The sequence below is a fragment of the Corvus kubaryi genome, unplaced genomic scaffold, assembly GCF_017639235.1.
Source record: "Corvus kubaryi isolate FWS band 111438036 unplaced genomic scaffold, C.kubaryi_AGA036_p1.0 70, whole genome shotgun sequence".
Classification (NCBI taxonomy): Eukaryota; Metazoa; Chordata; class Aves; order Passeriformes; family Corvidae; genus Corvus; species Corvus kubaryi.
In genome coordinates this window covers 100,333-119,779 of record NW_024582058.1, presented here as the reverse complement: position 1 = coordinate 119,779, position 19,447 = coordinate 100,333, and the positions used below count along the sequence as shown (strand labels likewise).

General features: G+C 42.2%; 1 protein-coding gene and 1 long non-coding RNA gene across 12 annotated transcripts in view; one reads left to right on the top strand and one right to left on the bottom strand.

Moving 5' to 3' along the window:
• Positions 1–14,796, bottom strand: part of KIF16B (kinesin family member 16B) — a 161,215-nt gene extending 146,419 nt beyond the window's left edge. For 5 of the 11 annotated variants that reach the window (XR_006019827.1, XR_006019828.1, XR_006019830.1 and 2 more), the window contains exon 1: positions 14,617–14,795. Coding sequence is in view for 7 of the 11 variants with exons in the window: in XM_042049369.1 (XP_041905303.1) it covers positions 14,617–14,663 (47 nt within the window). In the remaining 4 variants the exon portion in view is untranslated. Of the gene's footprint in view, positions 1–14,616 lie in introns of all 11 variants that reach the window. The other 6 variants (XM_042049361.1, XM_042049363.1, XM_042049368.1 and 3 more) reach the window with 5 other exon arrangements.
• LOC121674774 lies at positions 10,372–11,269 on the top strand. The gene is made up of 2 exons (XR_006019832.1): positions 10,372–10,559; positions 10,868–11,269. It is a non-coding gene; the product is annotated as an uncharacterized LOC121674774 (long non-coding RNA).
• Positions 14,797–19,447: the final 4,651 nt, after the last annotated feature.

The following is a 19,447-nucleotide window of genomic DNA, read 5'->3' as shown; positions in this document are numbered from 1 at the left end:
GCGAGCTCGGGGAGCACACGGCACTGGTGCCCTGGGATCCCGGGAGGGATGGAACAAAGGCTTCACACACCCCAGACAGCTGGCCCCGGTGGCCGGCTGGACCTTCGGGAACAGCAGGCTGGAACAGCAGGCTGGAACGGCAGGCTGGAGCGGCAGGGATGAGCACAAATCCCGGGTGGCAGACACGATGTATCCAAGCGGGGAGCCCCCCGAGGTCTAGGCAGGCAGGGAGAACACGGCTACAACGCAGTGAAGGCTCGAATCAGCAGCGGGGCAGGGCGGCCACAGCCCGGCCTCCAGCGGGGCAGGGAAGGTGGGCTAGGGGTCCTGGGATCTTTCTCCGCAGAAAGAAAAACGGCCAAAAAGAACCAGGCTCCTCTCCCCCGAGAAGCCGAGAGCGAACTGACCCCACACCCAGGTGAAACAAAAGAGTAGCGTAGCGAGGTCTTTTGTCTTCTCTTAAGCACCCAGCGATTTGTATCTTAGTAACAGAATGGGGGGAAATTTCTTTAACAGAGAAAAAAAAAAACTAGATCTCTTAAAACCCCAACAATGCGTTACTTGGGCCAAGTTTTAATAATTTCCTCACAAGGGGAACATGGACTGTGAAAAACTGCCCTAAACTGAAGATGATTTAGAAGCTGTATCAAAACATGGCAGCTCATGGAAGAAGCTCCAACAGAGAGCTGTGTCAAGGTTCTTTCTCTCCCTCCCTTATATTCCCTGCTTATTTTGAGGGCAAAGACCAGAGTAGTTTTTGCATCTCCATGGGCATCTAGTCAAAACCATACTACAGACTGTCAAATATTAGCAGTATCTCCAGATTTCAAGGCAACTTCCAATGACCCCTGTTCATTAGGTCTCTTACCCACCCCAAAACTTTCTGAAGATCCTCCCACAGAAGGGAGAAGAGCATGAAAAAGTACTGTGACCTCAAATATAAATCAACAAAGGAAGCTTCATAAAAAGCTTTATTATTAACCTGCAAAATCTGTTTTGTCTTTTTCCAAGTTCATCTTTAAATTCCTTCCTTTAAGGTCCTTCAATGGAAAGTTATTTAAACAGTGGGTTTTTTATTAATCCATTCTGTACTATTCAGACATTAGAGTATTTATTATAGCTTAACCCACTAAAAATTCATGAGATTATGATTTCCTTTATGGGAATGATTGTGATTACCTGTCAAACGCCTCAGAAGAGAACAGAAAGAATGAGATGCATTTTATCCATGGGTTGGTAGGGAAAAACCTACAAGGACAGGACAGAAATTACAGTTTTCCCCAAAAATGTTTAAAAACATCACTTCAGCAAACCTCCAAGGCTGCACAGCCAAGGACACAGCCACTATCTGAACTGCCTGCAGAGCAGCTGTGTTGAAATAGGTGGTCTGTAACATATACTCTTGGAAATACACTTGACTGTAGAAATTTAATGGAAAATCTGTTGGAAGAGGATTATACTGAAGAGCAGATGTGCAATTCTGTTTTTCAACTACTCAAAAACAGTCTGAAAGTTCATAAAGCAACTCACGCTCAATAACTTCAGCAAAGTTCCTTCTACTTCTTATGTTTGCCTTTCAGGCACAATGTTAGTTATTTCCTGCTTTATCACTCTTCTTCTTCAAGGTGTGTTTCTGGGATCACAAAGTGAAAGCGTGGGAGTTGCTTAATAACCGGAAGAATTCAAGGTAAATTTAACTGAAAAACAAGCACAAAGTGTGGCACAGAAAGAACCTTTAATTGTCTGGTACCTTGATTACATAGTAACTGTGCATTTGCCCTGATGTCCCATCAAATTACACAGACCAAGAGGGCTTTCCTTTGTCAGAGGTAACTCAAGAAAGGAACATGAATTCAACTGTATACTTTTAAAAACCAAGCAAAAACCCTTCTACACAAGAAATTCTTCATCACTTTCTGTAACTACAGGAAAAGCAAAGTTGTTGCAATTTTAAGGATCACACAATTTCTCTTTCCTATCAGAGATTTGTTTGGTTTGGCAGGTTTTTTTAACTTCGTCAGTGTTTATCAAATCATTTTGTAGAAAGTACACTTTTTAAAAACACAATTCAATATCCAGACACAGTTAAAAACTGGTAGTCTGTAAATAAAATATCTTCATCACTCTTTGGGCTATTTTTTTCCATAAACATCAATAACAAGTAGTTTCAATGTAATGCTGGCTGAGACCTAAAACCAGAACAAATCAAGCAATATGACCTAGTGACACTACGTTGGAAATCCACTGTCGTTTGGGCCACTGGTACTACATGATTACACCGTATGAAAATCACAATTGTATCCACAGCAGGGCAATAGCAGCATATTCTGAGCTCCCTGAAACCAGCAGAGAAAAAGGTGAATGAATCTCTCCGAATCCTGATCTCGTGATCATCATCATCCTGATCGTCATCATCTCGTGGCATCCAGTGACAGCTGGTAAGGGTAGCAGCCTCCCCCTTGTTCAGGAGAGCTCTGCAGGCTCCTTGACAGCTGTCCATTTTCTTTGATAGCACATCTTCTTTATCTTCAAGACCTCTACTACGCTGTCAAAGCTAGCTGACAGCAGCCAACAGATTCAAAATCCCTCGATGAGTCCAGGCTAGCTGACATGAACTGTGCCAGCTCTTGAGTTTCACCTCAGTTTCAGCCAGACAAGAAAACAGAAGAAAAAACTCCTGGAGACTGAAATGAAAAGAAACAGCTTTCTATAGATCAGATTGCATTTGTCTCAGTAAGAAACAGAAACTCTGCACCTATTTGGTACTTTAAAAGAGAATTTTGTCATAAAGCACATTTTTTATGGGCATAGGGTTTTCTGTGATGAACAGAATCTTCACAATTTGCTAGTGCAGATTTATGATGATACCTCCATTCCCTACTACTGGTTTAAAAAAAAAATTTGGAAAATTTTGAAAATAATTAAAAGAGAGAGTTCTGCTAGTCCCAGGGCTTTCTCCACTGTGCAGCTGAAACCAGAACAATAAATCCAGTGACACAGAATGCAGACACAGGGGAAATCTTGTATATGTCATGAAACAGAAATAATCTCTAAGTCTATACTAGTACACACATATTGGTTCTTGTATGAAGGACAGCCTAGATTAAACGCTTTTAGCCATAAGAATAAATTTTACCAACAGCACTGAAAGCTAGCAGTTTAATATACTGCAGTAAGGCTCCTAAAAATTGAACATATAGGTGTCCTTGTGCTGCTTTCTGTCAAAGGATATCCAGCGTTTTTGGGAAAACTATGCACACTCGTAGTAACACATACAGACTGGTCACTATAATAAATCATGTACTTGACCTGGTAGCTCCACCTCCCAAGAACTCAGACCACAACTGGTGAGTGGCGACATATGCAAACCATCAGCAACAGCTAAGTTAAAGTTATTATAACTATACATGCTATGGTCAATGATCTCCCAATAACTGGGAAAAGGTTTTATCATCAATTAGAAGACTACCTCAACAGTAACTTTCCTGCTTTGCCTGCATAGTGACCAGGCTCAGTAATAGTCTTACCAGCGGGAACTAGACCTGCACAGCTAAAGTTTAAGATAGCCACATGTGAATCCTCTTCTTACACGTTTCTGATAGCAGCCTTTAAGAAAATGATGCAAATGGCCATCTTTGGCAGAAGCAACATAAAATATAACCTCAAACACAACCGTTGATACGAATGACATTCTGGAATTCTGTTGTAACTATTATACTACTGTGAAGTTTATCTAGGACTCCTGGATACTTTGGTTTTAGTATCTTGTTTCTTCCAATTTGTTCTTTTATCCCTGCTATCCCAAGTCAAAGACAGTATTGTCTTAACCTCTTGTGTACAGTAAAACATGATTCAAAGATTCACTGTTTCCCTGCAGTGCCCTTGTCTTTTGGGGTAGGAAGTCCTCAAATTAGAAATTCGGAGGGGGGGGGAGGGGGAGGTGGGGCAGGATTGTGCCTGACTTCATGGCTCTTTTAGCCCCTCAAGTAATCCATAAGGCTTTTCTACTGTCATTTTTTTTCCTTTACTGAGACACACAGAAACAATCTGGACTGAACAACAAATGAATTCAGCTATGTGAGTACAAATATCTTTCCAATGTATAAGAATACAGAAAAATTATGGGTGTACTCCAGGTTTCTGCATCTCAGTATTGCTTTGTATTTACAACATAAACTCTCTGGAGAAGAGTCTTTGTAAAACTAACATTTGAAGTGTTTGACTCTTCAACAGTAAGAACTTCACCCCATCAGCAATTAAGATGATGAGTGCTATTAATACCGTAAATATAATATAATATAATACTGTCCCGCAGCCGTGGGGAGGAGGAGAGAAGATCCAGCAGGCAGAAATCATGCAGCAAGATTGATTTATTTAATTATTTTACAAACTCTTTTATAGACTTTTCTTCATAGTTTAATTGGACAAGGATCAGCCACCCCTTGGGGGTGATTGGCTAGAATCCTAAAACATCCATTGTCAAAATATTTTTCTACTGTACTATAAACAAGACTTTTCAAGGTTGCAGGTGTTTCATTGTTTATAGAACTCTGCTACTATTTTCTGTGAGAGAGAAAAAGTCTCTCACGGACTTAGAAAACTGCAAGAAAATCCTTGCTAGTAGCATTTTTGTATCCAGAGTGCCATCTATGCACTCTTTCTGTTAAATAACTCTGAAAAACCCTCTCTCAGTAAATAACCCCGGCTTTGTACTCACAGTTACTGCAAAATAGAGGACTTCGCTCTTCAATTCAGTCAGCTGTTCCCACCAACAATACCTGCCTTTCAGACACTCAGATTTCTAAGAATCTCCAAGTCCAAGAGCTCTGTTAGGTTAGAAGAGCTGAGTACTAATCCCATTTATTTCATAACTAGTCATAATTTCAAATAAACTAAGCCTGGAAAACAAACAGACTCACCTTTCTCTCGCTTCATTTCATCAGGAAAGCTACAATTCAGAGAGCCTTATTCACCCTTTTTTTCTTCTGGTCTCAGGGAATTCTCAACAAAATGCATGAGTTAAAAGCATTTTATTGTTCATCATTTCAGTGATGTAACATGCATAGGTAGTCTGGCAACGTGTTCAATAATACTAAAATAAAGGACTTGGAAAACACTATTCCAAAACTAGGCTTTTAAGTTCAAAATGCTTAAGACCAGAAAGTTTTGGGGATTGCAAACTGTAAATGAGGCCAGTCTAAATACACTGCCCCACACATGTCCACGCTGCTACTGTGCTCCAGCCTTGCTGGCACTGGAAGGTCTTTTGTTCTTCAGCACTCTGGAGGGGGACAGATGAAACAAGGTAGTGATTGTGACAAATCCACACACTTGAAAAACTTTAGAAGTATTTGCATTAAAGCACTAAAGAGGACAGAAAAATAAGCACATGTAAGCAGAGGCTGTAAGTGGGCTTCCCAACTTCTGATGGTTTATGGAAAATTAACTGTCACTCCCAGCTATTAACTCTTCAGTTAGTGGGAATCCAGTACTTGGCCGAAACTCATTGGAGCTTCTTCTGCAGCAGACAAGTCTGCTGCGGTTTTGCTGCTCACCAACACAAGGATAAAGCTCTGCACTTGGGACTCTTCCTCCTGATCCATCTTCTTTGATACATGAAAAGAGCAAGATCCCATTTTAAAGACTGCATACCCCATTTATTCTCACTTACGTGTATAAAGCTGTGCAAAACCCACTGAAGAGGAGGTCGGAGATAGAATGGCAAGCACAGGAGCTACTTAACAGTCAACCAGGTCTAGTCTCACTTTCCCATTCAAGCAAGATTTCCTCTAATGACTTTCTTAAAAGGTATTAGCTCTACCCAACTGCCTGAGCTTTCATTCCCCTCAGGAGATACTTCCTCAACCTGCACTACCTCACCAGCAGTAATTCCTTAGATACTGTTTAAGCTGATCCATTATTAGCTTCATTCCATTACTCCAGAGATATTAAGAAGGAGCCATAACTAAGTATTTAATTTCTCTTTCAACATTTAAGCCCTGAAAATATGTCTAGATTTGCATGTCCTAATCTGTTCTGGTAGTCATAACATATAGAGTACACATGCAGCGTGATATTCTTTGAATCAAGGACTCCCATCATTTTTGAGATCTTTTCCAACGTAATTCAGATAATGAGGTTCCAGAAACAGGATTTTATGAGATATTAACACATGAGCTTGCTGGGGGAAGCACCAACCACAGCTTCAGTGTTTGGCTCTGCAATGTATTTGCAAACAGGGATTATACTGAGAGTGCAGCACACTCCTAAGTTCAAATCCATTGCTTCTAAGCAGAAAAGCTTAACCACCAAGAGAAAAGGCATAGAAAGAAGAGGAAAACAAGTCACTAACATTCAAAGACCACGTACTTTAGCACAGGTGAGAAACAAACACCAGAGAGTGCTGGAATTCTCTAGTGCTAAGTCCTTACATTTCAGCTCTCTAAGTTTCCCTAACCCCTAAGTTTCAGCTTCCTTGAGCACTGCTGATATTTGCTATTGTGAAAAAGCCTAAGGAGAGTCCAACAAGTTTCTCTAGAATATCCTGACCTGTGGCATCCAAATTCCCAGTCAACTCTGAGCCTTGCTGATGGCTTCTCTACTTGACTTGAACTTATTTTAGCAAAGGACACTCTCCTCAGACCCTGCTCCTTAACCCAGCTGTCCAGTACTGTGTTTTACCACCCCTTACCAAACACATGGTTAGATCACCTCCAGCTTAAGCTCTTCAGAAGAGCAACTGTTCTGCTTTACACTTGCAATGTTCTCCTTAAATTCCTGAGTAAAATAACTTTGGTGTTTTTCCCCTCACCTCCCGACTGCTTCTTCCATTCCTACATAAACAGACCTGAACTATTTATCTACCACTTACTACTCTTAAACCAAAAAAAACCTTAAAATATATTGATTATAAGATTTCTGACAGCTCTTATTCTTATCTCTGACAACCAAGACTTTTCTGTAAGGCCACTAGGCTTTTTTTTTTTTTTTTTTTTTTAATAGTCCTTCGAGTCAATGCTCTGCTGTGAGCAAGCTGTTGCTTCTACTTCATTTGCTTCAACAGCAGATTCTCCAGCCTTTCCTCATTTTTAATGGTCTGCCTACAGCCTTATAACCCAGCTTACTACATCCCTTTCTCAAATATATGATCTGTATAGATACCATTTAAAGGAGCCTCACAATATACAGCACCTCTGATTCCCAGCAAACACTGCTATCTCAATGGCGTCTTCATTCCAGAGCTACAGACAGCAACAACAACAGCCATAAACTACCATCTCTGAGACTGATGTAATCCTTGAGGGCATTTTTACCTAATCACAAATGTTTATGTCATCATTTATTGTTGAGACCAGTTCTCAAAGAACACATTCTCACCACGTCTGACATCAAGTACCACCAAAACCAGGGACCAAAAGTCCCCCCAGAACAGGTACATCTCCATGTCCTACCCACCTCTTTTTTCTCTCAAGTTTTACATCTTGAACACATGGACACACAAAAATCATGTCATTTCACCTAGGGTAAAACACGGATCAGATTCCCTACTTTGTAACCCACAACTGAACAAGTACTAGGTAGCGATTATTAAGGAGAGATGACATAGACTTTGTCATGCTGATGTTCACTCCTCTGCTCCTCCCTGTAGTAGACGACCTATCCTGAGAAGATTCACGACCATACTGTAGAATAAAACTCTTCCTACAGTTCGTTCCTTTTGAAGAGGTGAGAGATAGAAAGTAAAAACATTTCTTGATGTATCTTACAAAACTAAGAACACTTTTTCTTTCAGACTTCAAGTGCTCTTAGTATCAAGTTTATATGATCCAGAAACTTGGATCAGTTTACACCATTATGCACTGATCCAGTGCTAACAACAGAAGCAGCACGCTGATGAAGAAACGTATATATACATATATGCATAGCTTACTTTCAGGGAGAGAAACGTATCCTACTTTGAAAAAAAGGAAAAATCTGCCAGAGATTATTAAATATGTTCAAGGTTCTGAACACAAAATGTGGCAAGGTGAAAAAGCCACATTCAGAACAGTTAGTTCATCTTGCCAAATCAGTATCAAAGTAGATTTTTATTGGATTCAAACTCAACCACATAAACAGGCAGCAGCAAGACAGATGTACATTCACCCTAGGCACACCAGAGCCTCACCTTATGCTTAAGGATCTTTCAACTTCTTTTTATAGTAGAGAAATTGTACATGATTATAAATCAAATCACAAGCACCATTATTAAAATGGAAGTTCAAACAGTTACCATAGGAAATAGCAAACTCAGCTTGCTGATAAATGGTTTATCCTCATTGGTAGAGTAGTTCAGACAGTGAGAGTATTGCAACACTTGGCCACATTTAAAATCTGTTTCTGAGATCACTCTGGACACCTCTAAAGAGCAACAAACAGAAATCAGTGTTTGGAAACAGATGCAGTAAAAATTTCACCATGTACTTCAGAGATAGATACAATATTTAGCTCTGAGTGTCCTTCCTTCTAATCACTCCATCCTTCCTCACTGTACCTGTGATACACTGACGTTATATACATTTTGCCAAAACACTCTCTCTTTATAATCTTATGAAAATTAAAAACATACACAGGAACCTGAAAATGAAAAATATACAGTAACTGGTACTTTGAACACTGTAATTTATCATGACACCAATTCATTTCCTCTTCCCTGCACTGACAATTTTATAATGAATTTTCCATGCATGTTTTTTGCTTCTCAGTTCCAAAAAGGATGGGTATTTAATTATAAATTTCATACTCCCAGTAAGTTCCTACCTAAATCACTTGTAAATTAGAGGAAAGATGTGTGCCAATGTCTTTACAAACAATTTGATGGGTGTTAACGTCTTTGAAAAAGGTCTTAATGCCTGTACTGACTTTGGGCAGCAGGTTCCTTACCGGGCCCAGACAGTGTGTCTCCTGAAATAGACATCGGTTTGCACAAGCCTGCACTTCTGAACTTTGGGGTAAAACAGTAGGTTCAAGGATGGATATGGGGTACGTGGTTCGGGAAGGCTGTACCTTCCTAGAACCTCAGCCAATGGAGAAAGGAAGAGGGCAACATGCAGCCAGGAGTTTAGGATAAACGGGAGGCTGTGCCCTCCGAAACCTAGAGAGAGAAAAGCCCACGGCCGTGTGTCCAGTGGACGCTCTCCCTTTATTCGAATAAAGTTGAAGGACTCTGTTGGGGTTCCTCCTCCGTGGGGTCCGGGGGGAGGGGACCCTGGGGTAGAGGCGGGGTCTCCCTACTCCCTGGACAATCCCGTTCCCCATTGGTTGTTTTGTGTTCCCCTACCAGGGGAGGACCCTGGTTGTCCCGTGGTTGCTCAGTTCTTCGGCAGTCCCCTAGCCATGTGGCTGGAAAATAAAGATCTCTGAAACATCTATCAAGAATTGCTCCCTATTTCTTTCCATGGGCCTCGGTGTCTATACATGTTGCAGAAATCCCCGCTGCAACACTCCTCGGTCTCCTTTTTGGACATAAACCTCTGGCATTTGTGGATTTTCCTGACATAAACATTTAGAATGGAAATTCAGCTGGCTCTTCACTGTTTACTTGTTTATCTCTTTTTCCTGGTACAAAAACACTGCAGTCACAAGATCCCGGTAAAACAAAACAGCTTCCTTTATATCTCTGTCCTTTGCACTGCACTATTAATTTGAGCCGTTGAAAATTCTGCTATTGATACCTACAGCCTGGATTGTACAAGCAGTTATTTTTAAAGATAAGATATTGGTCCTAAATTTCCCAAAGTACTCTGCCTCCAGCTCTGCATGTAGAGAAGTTGCTTAGACTTACAGGCATAACCATGAAGTTATCCTAGAGGGCCAACCTTACATCTAATGAATAATCACACAGACTGTATTTGTGGATTAAAGTATCAGATCTTAATCCAAACAAATCCCAGAATCACACAAAAGATGTCTCTAGGCAACAGAACATATTTTCTCTGTCTCCCCACTATCAAAAAGAAAAGTTTTTAATCTTCATGCCATAATTGTGAATGGCTGCATAACCACTTAGAGCACTACAATGTCTGTAAGGTACTTCTGCAACCCCCATTGGTCACTTCTGTTTGGAGAGCAAATCCGAGTGTGTACGTGCAGGAGAAAAAAACCTGATCATTAAACACGAAATCAAATTAGAATTTCTATTTCATTATATTGGCAGTAAGAAGAGAGCCAAGAAAAAGTCTAGGCAACTCATTGAAATAAACATCTAAAAACGCTGAGAGCACTGGATAAGCACAGGGAAGAACTTACTGCCGTGCAAACCCGTGTTCTGATGTCAGCTGCATCTTTTCAGGTAAAGATAGCACATGACCCTCATTTAGTTTGTTCAGACAGTTAAATAAATATTTCGTTTATGCAAATACAAGAGACAGACAAAAAGGGTTAAAAATCTGAAAAAGCTTGCGTCCCTGTATTACTTCATTAATTAAAAGCCAATCAGAACAGAGCTATCAGGTGTAAGAAATTGAGAGCCACAAGAATTAGTAACAGTATTTGGAAGAATCAAGTTGATATTTTCTCTAGTAAGTATCAAAACATTTTTTCTTATTTGGCATATTTTAGATGGTTTTATTTAACTGTCTTGGGGTGATTCAGAATAATACTGTATCCCGTACTCATCTGGGCCCAAAAAATGTTACTGTGTCTTTATGACCCTGCAGCCGGGAATCGGGGTGGGGGGAGCGGGGCAGGAAGTTGGCTTTTGGAGCAGGCGTTTGTTAAAAACTGCCCGCCCAGGTTCTTATCGCGGCTTTGCGTGGCGTGGTGTTTTCGCTCAGGCAAAGGTTTTTTTCTTTCCTTTTTTTTTTTTTTTTCCCTCGGCTTGGAAAAGTTGCAGTGGCGATGTTTGGGCTGCCTTGAGGGCGAATTCCGCGGTTTCCTGTCCTAGACCCGGAGGCATCACGCCCTAAGTGGAGCGGAGAGACTCCAGCCCAAGCTGCCATTAACCGCGTCCAGCCGGGAAGAAAAAAGACACCGAATGCCCCGAGCCCAGCTGCCTCGCCTGCCGTGCCCACTATCCTCTGCCTTGCCGTAGGAAGGAGGGACGAGCCATCGGGCCTCCGTCTGCTGCTGGAACTGCGCCATGAAGCTCCTGCCTTCCTGACGCCATATTGTCTCTTCGTTCCAGTGGGGTGGTGAGGTCTAGCAGTTTGGTTTCTAGCAGTTATTTACTTTTTTTCCCTACCTCTTGGCATCCTGTTTGTTAATAAACGATCGGTGTTTTTTAACTTTCCTCTATTTCTATTCATTTCTTATTGGTGGAAAGGGATTATTGGAATCCTAAAGGAGATAACTCGTTCCAGTGTGTTCTCCTTTAAATTGTCTCTAACCAAGACACTGACAAAATTACAGAAGTGGCTTCCTGGAACGCTAATTGAATTCTAGTTTACATAAAGAAGAAACGTGACACAAAACGGAAGCAAGAAAAGACTACTCCCTCTTGCTTCTTTAAAGACTCTGAATAGGTGAACATAAAGCAGTGCATTTATTTGAACTGTGCAGATGCAGTGCATAATACAAAATAGAGAGCCAGAATTAGGCAAGGCTTAACAGCTTCCCAGATATCACACTATGCAGAAGACAGCGACTAGTAACTAGTCACCCAAAGTCATCTGTTCAGTGTGTGAGCAAATAGTGCCTCTAATCTGATTACACTTCTCTACAATCCCATTTTATGAATGCTTCTAGTAACGGCTGGAAAATGACCCTTAGAAATCATGGTGTCCAAAGCCATTGCCTTGCCAAAGCAAAATACATCAAACACCCAGGCTCACCTCCCGGCAGGTTTCTATCCGATGACAAAAACCAAGGCTTCTGCCAGCTGGCAGGTTTTTTGCTGCCTTCACAGAAACTTACAGCTGTAAGCACAGACTGAAAGGCCGTCATGGCAATTCAGTGTTGAATGAGGGAAACCAAATGACAGATGGAGATTCACCAAGTAACTGAACTTTTTAAGCTCATGCTACGACTGTTTTCAAAGCAGTAACTGTAAAGCCATTACACATACTTTTATTACATTATGCAGAGATAGAGTCAAAAGATTTCAGTGTAACATCTGTGTAACGCAACTTGGGATCTTAACTCCAAGAAGAGCAGTTAAGGACTTTAACGCCACCACTGAAATGAACACATTCTTTACAGGTCAAGTCAGAGAACAAGAAGACTAAAAATAAATCACAGAAGAAAAAAAAAAACCTAAAGTTTGTTATCTAAGCAATAGAATAGTAAGTAATCCTTAACAACCCTCTCCCCATCATGTTTCATTCCAAAATCCATGTTTGTGACTTACACAATTAGTAGTGCTATGACACCACATGGTGCAATTGCTGTGATGCAGGAGTCTTCCTATAACCATTCATCAACTGTGTCCTCTCTAATTAAAAATGACTCACGAAATAAGCTGCATTATATTATTAAACTTCAAACAAACCAAAGCAAATTTAACTAAATTAAATTTAACTCCATACAGTATCATGTTAAGGATTTTGAAATTAAGTGCTGGAGAATGAACAGCTGGTTGCAGAGTTCCTTTGAACAGGCAGAAAGCCCTTTCCTCTGTAAAATTCTCCAGGGACCCAAAAAAGGCAAAGGGACCACAGCTGAGAGAAGACATGTGCAAGGGAACACTTGCCAAGGTGCTCCTGCCTTGGCAGGGGGGCTGGACTAGATGATCTCCAGGGATCACTTCCAACCCTAAGAATTCTGAGAAACCACTAAGAAAAATATGGGTATTGCTCCTGGCTTACGGTTCACCAGGCCTTTCCTCTCAGGCTTAGGATCTCAGTTTTACAAAACACAGCATGAGTCCAGCAGTGACTGACAGAGAGGAACACCAGTGACCCCAGTGCTAGGTCCCACACCAAACACCGACTGTGCCTCTGAAAAAAATCAATACTTAAAAGCAACATTCCATGACACTAAATCTAGCTTCCTTATAGTGTTTCATAAACATCTAACATCATCCCATAAACTCCAAGGTTTTAGCAACATCAGCTGGTAGGCTCTTCACAGTTTGCATGGTCAGACAACAGTTTTCAGAGTAAGCCTGCTTGTTGCCACATAGCTGTGACAAAGACCATTTTTTCGGCTTGCCCCTTGGACCACACCATGCCTCTGTCTGCCCTGCTCTTAGGTTTGCCCTCTTCCATTGTATCACAAACAATTTTCATCATTTTCTAGGTATGCTTGGATCCAGCCCCATCCAAGTTATCCTCCCACATGCAGTAGAGACACCAGCTCCAAAGTCCTGGTCTGATATTTCTTTACAACATTTGCAAACTTCCACTCACAGGTCTGTGTTTCCACTGCCTATGACAATTACCAACCTTCTCTTCTGCCATATGCTTTCCATTTCTGTCTCTCTTTTGTCTCTTAGTAGATCACAGGTACAGTCCTCCTGCAAAACTTCTCAGTGCTACCAAAACATTGCACATAAGAAGTCTTATTACCCTAAAGACCTATGCTACCTATTGTCAGAGGTTCTTGAAGGAAAAGTGGAGTATATATACAGAATAATTTTTAAAATTTTTAAGAACCATATTGTTAGACCCAGAGGAGAGGGCAGGGGGAAGCAAGAGGGTGTGACAAGATTATTCACCAACCCTGACCTCCAACCACTCAACTCCATCCACCTAAATTATTCAAAACCAACCTGCAATATTTTCCCCTTCCTACCTTCATCAGCTTTATTTTCATAAGGTTTGTCCTTCCCTCTCTGAAAACAAGATACTGAGTGACTTTCAGAACATAGCAAATCGTGTGTTTTAAACACCTGAATCAGATCAAGTGAGAGGAACAGTGAGAGTCTGATGGGCTGCCTGTGCTTTAAACCACTTTTCTTTTGAACTGGCTACATCTCTTCAGAACAAGGGAAGAGGAAGAGCACTGCCAGCAGAATCGGATCGTTTTCCACATATGGTTCTTAGATTAGACCATTAACTACCATGCATATTATGCACATATTTCATTAAAGAAAACAGTGTTTATTTCCCAGACACACCTCAGGAAGTGGGTGATGAACGCCTGTCCATACAGTAAATGCAGCAGACTGTCTGCTTTATATATATATATATATACTTTGAGCTTAAGCTGATAACCTGTAACCTTAATAGCTCTAAATGAACTAGACAACACTCTCACGCGGGTAGAAAAGGCTGCTGTTTTCAGATGAAGTAGGTTTCTTTCACATTTTAGAAGCCTGGCTATATATCCTTGGCAGGTCCTTCCTCTCAAAGTTTTCCATCTTCACCAGAGTAACTTTTCCGTCATTACAGAAGGACCACACCAAGCAATGCTTCAGACCATGACAGAGTGAACTTCCCAGGCAAAGCCCCGTTCCTCTACGCTCCACCGGCGAGCCACTTCCCAACTTGCCAGGGAGGAAAAGCGCTCCCCGCAGTCGCTCCTGCCGGGCAGAGCGGATCAGCCGAGCGCCGGGAGCCCCTGAATTCCCGGCAGAGCTCCCCCTCCGCCTCCGCAGTGGCTGTCACCGCCCGCAGAGCCGGGACACGGCGTTCCTCACACCCCTTGTGAGCGACACCGGCTCCGGAGCGGAGAAGGCCGGGGCGGCACCTCACTCACCTGCGGTTCATTGGCCGCACTCGCACGGCCACCTTCACGGAGGCCATGGCTCATCCCCGCTGGCCCGAGCTGTCCTTCGCCACCGCCTCGCGCCCCGCCCGCCGCCAGGACGGAACGAGGCCACCCCCAACCCAGGCCGTGTCGCTACGGCGACCGCCACCCTGCCCCAGAGGGCGCTACGGCGGCCGCGCAAGGACATAACGCCCCGCGGCGTTCGGCTGCCCGGCCGCGCTGGGGCGGGGCGGGGGAGCTGCGGGAGGAGGAGACTGAGGTGCAGACGGAGGAAGAGGAGGAGGAGGAGGCGGAGGACGGCCGGGAGGGGAGCTTTGAGAGGAGGGGTAGAAACAGAATACTGTGGGTGGGCATATGAGAATTTCTCCATAAGGCCATTCACGGCGGTATATTTATTTTTTGGAGGGGTGTATGCTCCTATACATATATACATACACACACACACACACACATGCATATATACATGTAGTCATCTATATATAGACACATATATACGTGTGTATATATATATATATTTATATATGTAGTCATATATATATATATATATGCATATATCATAGTATCGCAGATTCAATTAGGTTGGAAAAGACCTCTGAGATCATTGAGTCCAACCTTTGACTGAACACCATCATGTCAACTAGACCAGGGCATATCCAGTCTTTCCTTACACACCTCCCTGGGCAGCTCATTCCACTGTCTAATCACCCCTTCTGTGAAGAAACTTCCTGATGTCCAACATGAATCTTAAGAGTACAAAGAGGTCAACCCTCACCTGGCTACAACCTTCCTTCAGGAAACCACTTGGTTATATATGCACATATGTGTATATATTCACACACATGTATATACACATATACAGATATATATGTAGATAGATATATAGACATATATACATATACAGCCCTCTATAAATATGTAACTCCCCATTACACATAGAGAGACATTTTATATGTAGGGTTATATATGTGTTTTATATAGAGAGTATATGTATTATATATACATATATCTATACACGGGGAAGATAGCTATATATTTCTGTTTATCTATGTATCTATCTGTCATTTATATCTATGTGTATCTATATGCTTCTACATATATCACAGAATTGTTAGGGTTGGAAGGGACCTCTGAAGATCACCCAGTCCAACCACCCCGTCAAGGCAGGGTCACCTAGAGCAGGTGACATAGGAACACATCCAGGTGTGTTTGGAATATCTCCCGAGAGGGAGACTCCATGACAACCTTGGGCAGCCTGTTCCAGTGCTCTGCTACCCTCAGTGTAAAGAAGTTCTTCATATTAAGCTGGAACTTCTTGTGGTTTAGTTTATGGCCATTGTTCCTTGTCCCGTTGCTGGGAACCATTGAAAAGTGTCTGGCACCCTCTTGGCACGGAGATGTTTGTCTGTATTGATGAGGTTCCCTCTAAGTTTTCTCTTCTCCAGACTAAACAAACCCAGATCTCACAATCTCTCCTTGTAAGAGGAGATCCAGATCCCTAATCATCGTTGTGACATCTGCTGGAACATCTCCAGTAGCTCCTTGTCTCTTTTGCACTGTGGAGCCCAGAATGTTGCCTTATTAAGGCCAAGTAGAGGGGGAGGATCTTCTCCATGGACCTACTGGTCACACTCTTCCCAATATACTCCAGGATACTGTTGGCCCTCCTGGCAGCAAGGTTACACTATGTGTTTTTATTAATATGTTTTTCTTCTTTGCTACATATATGTATGCACATACATATATGCTTAAGAGAAGATGTTAAAATCATGCATGCAATCCCTGCCACTCTCTGCCAGGCTGCCCTGATGAGATGCCAGCAAGGTTGGGCTGCCACCATGCTGGTACAGTGGGGCTGGGGACAGAGCCTGGACCCAGCATCTCACCATGTTGCAGTACCCTAGACAGACAGGCTTGGCAAAGCAGAGACACAGGCAGCACTGTCTCAGCAAAGGAAAAGTAACATCTTCATGAAGTGGAAATGGGATTCATAGTGGGCATCATGGTCAAATAATAATATTTAGGTACATAACACAATAAATCTGGCTTATTCTTTAACAGCAGCTCTCCTGCTAGGTATCAGCACTGATTCCATCCTTGGAGTATAACAACAGAAAGCTGATTATGGTCGGCCTGGCAAAAAGTGAGAGAATGAAAAGATTAAATTCAAATGTACATTAAATGCAGCGTGCTGGAGCACCTCTCCTACAAAGACAGGGTGTGAGATTTGGGGTTCAGCCTGGCGAAGAGAAGGCTCCAGGGAGAGCTCATTGCAGCCTACCAGTAACTAAAGGGGCTGCAAGAAGGCTGTAGAGGGACTTTTGACAAAGGTATGGAGTGACAGGATGAGGAGAAATGGCTTCAAACTTACAGAGAACAGGTTATATTGGATATTAGAAAAAAATTCTTCACTATGATGGTGGGTAGGCAATGGAACAGGTTTCCCAGAGAAGTTGTGGATGCCCCATCCATAGAGGTGTTCAAGGCCAGGTTGGATGGAGCTCTGAGCAACCTGGTCTGCTGGAAGGTGCCCCTTCTCATGGCAGGGGGTTGAAAGGAGATGATCTCTTATGTTCCTTCCAACCAAACCATTCTATGATTCTATGAAATAACAAATATTTTGTTTGGCACTGTCAGTGACTGGAAACTACACCCAGGATGGAGACACCATTTAAGATGCTGGTTTAAACTTTGTATGAACATAATTTCATTCAAGCCACTAAGCTGTTGACAAGCCAAAAAAACCCAGTTACCAAGACACAGAAGATATCAGACTCAAACACCTTAACTTTAGCATGACTCCTATTGACAACTTATTGTCTCCAAAAAGGGGAAGGAATAAGAAAAGAGATGTGACAGTAAAATCATCACCTGATGAGCAATTAGCATTGATGGCAAGCGAGATCTCACGGATGAACAACCTGACCTGGGAAAAGGAGGAGAGCGAAAAAGGGGAAGTGAGAGACAGAAAGATCCCATGTTTACACTCCAGAGGTGTGCAGGAAGCACATTAGAAAAATACAAGAATAAGCTAAAAATTGTATAAGAAAAAATGGACATGTACACGCATGCATAATAGGATAAAAGAATAAAAGCAATGGTAAAAGCTACACAGGGCTCCTAGGAAAGCCAACCAAAATGTAGCCTAAGCTCTAGAGCATCTAGTAACTCCTCTCAAACAGTCGTGCTTTCCCTGTCTCTGCTTAGCAAAGCTATTGAAGAAATACACCTTGTTCAGTAAATACACGTCCACGTGCTGTGTTCTGAGACATCCAGCCATCAAGGGCATATGAGCTTCTCCACACTCAGAGATCCTCCTGTGTCATTGAAAACTTTTCCACTTCCACAGTGAGTACCCATTGTAGCTGGCCCAGCTAAGGCACTGACAGCACACCTGGCATGAAGCAGCAAAACATTCCCATCCTCCTAAAATTCTCCATGGTTTGCTATTTCAGAAAGTTCTTTCCTTCACCAGGCCAGGACATGAATGCTGTGTGCAGTATATGGAGAGTAAAGCCTGGCCTGATTTTGTCCAGTAGTGTTGATGAAGCCTTGTCCTTGAGACGTAACAAGAAATGAGTGTTCCTCTCTCTCCTGCCCTTTGGTTCAACAATGAGTTTGCTTGAACTTTGCTTGAAGCTCTCATTGGTTCAGTCTGCCCCATGAAATTATTACACACTCTGTTATAAATGTATTGTGTTGTTGGCTTTTTGCATGTTACTTAATGTTGGAGAAACTTGGCCTAGGTTCTATGATGTAATGCATGGTATAGAATGTCTATTGTTTATGTAGTCGGTTTGGAGAAGGTGGACAGAGAGAATCTTCACATTCCTGGAGTATCTTATCAGAGAAAATGAAGACCCAAAACCAGAGAGAAGAATTGATGGAGGGATCAGAGACATAATGGAGCCAAGGAGGAAGATAAGGCTGATGGGATGATACCCAGTAACTCCAAAGAATTAATGACTTATGCATGATGGTGATGAATATGCAATAAGATACGTACTTTTAAAGACTATCTTTTGGCTGTAGAAGTGTGCCTTTGGCTCTGCCAAAGCACCTGGCCATAATACCCTTTTTGCTGTTGTCTCCTAATTGTCCCTTTTATTAAACTTTTCTTAAAATTTTATAAAGAGTGAACCACATTTTTCACATTGGTCTCCTCTTCACAGTGAAAGGAATGAGAAAGGTGTCTTTACAAACTGACTATGGGACTGATGGTAGATAAAGCCAGATACCGATAGGTGAAAGAAGCAATGGGAGGAACCATAAATTCCATAGGAGTTCCACTAATTGACACAGACTATTACTCACTCAAGACTGTGCTAATCCCTGGATTTAGAGAAAAAGAACAGAGCCACAAGGAAAAGGATGGGGAGGGGGTACCCATTAGAAAGGGGGTTTGTGTTAAGCGATTTGGGAGCTCTGTACCTCTTAAGTACCTCAACCAATGGGGAAAAAGAGAGGGAAATGCGACTGGGAAATTATGATAAAAAGGAGGCTGCATCCTCTAACAATTTGAGACCCCGTGGGAAATGCCCATGACCTCTCCCTTTATTCGAAAAAAGTTACAGGACTCCTCTGTCTCTTTTTTGGACATAAACCTCTGGTATTTTTGGATTAATTTTCCTGACAACACCAGATTAAGCTGGTGGATTTTGGGTCCTTTCTTCAGCTGGGTCGGCATTTCCGAGGTCGGGCTGGAAAGAGCACCTCCTCGGGTTCCCGCCGGTCCACAGCCTTCCATCGACTCTCTGATCTCAAACCAAAACCAAACCAAACAGTTCAAGGAAAAATGACAAAGGCCGCTGAAGGATTGCTG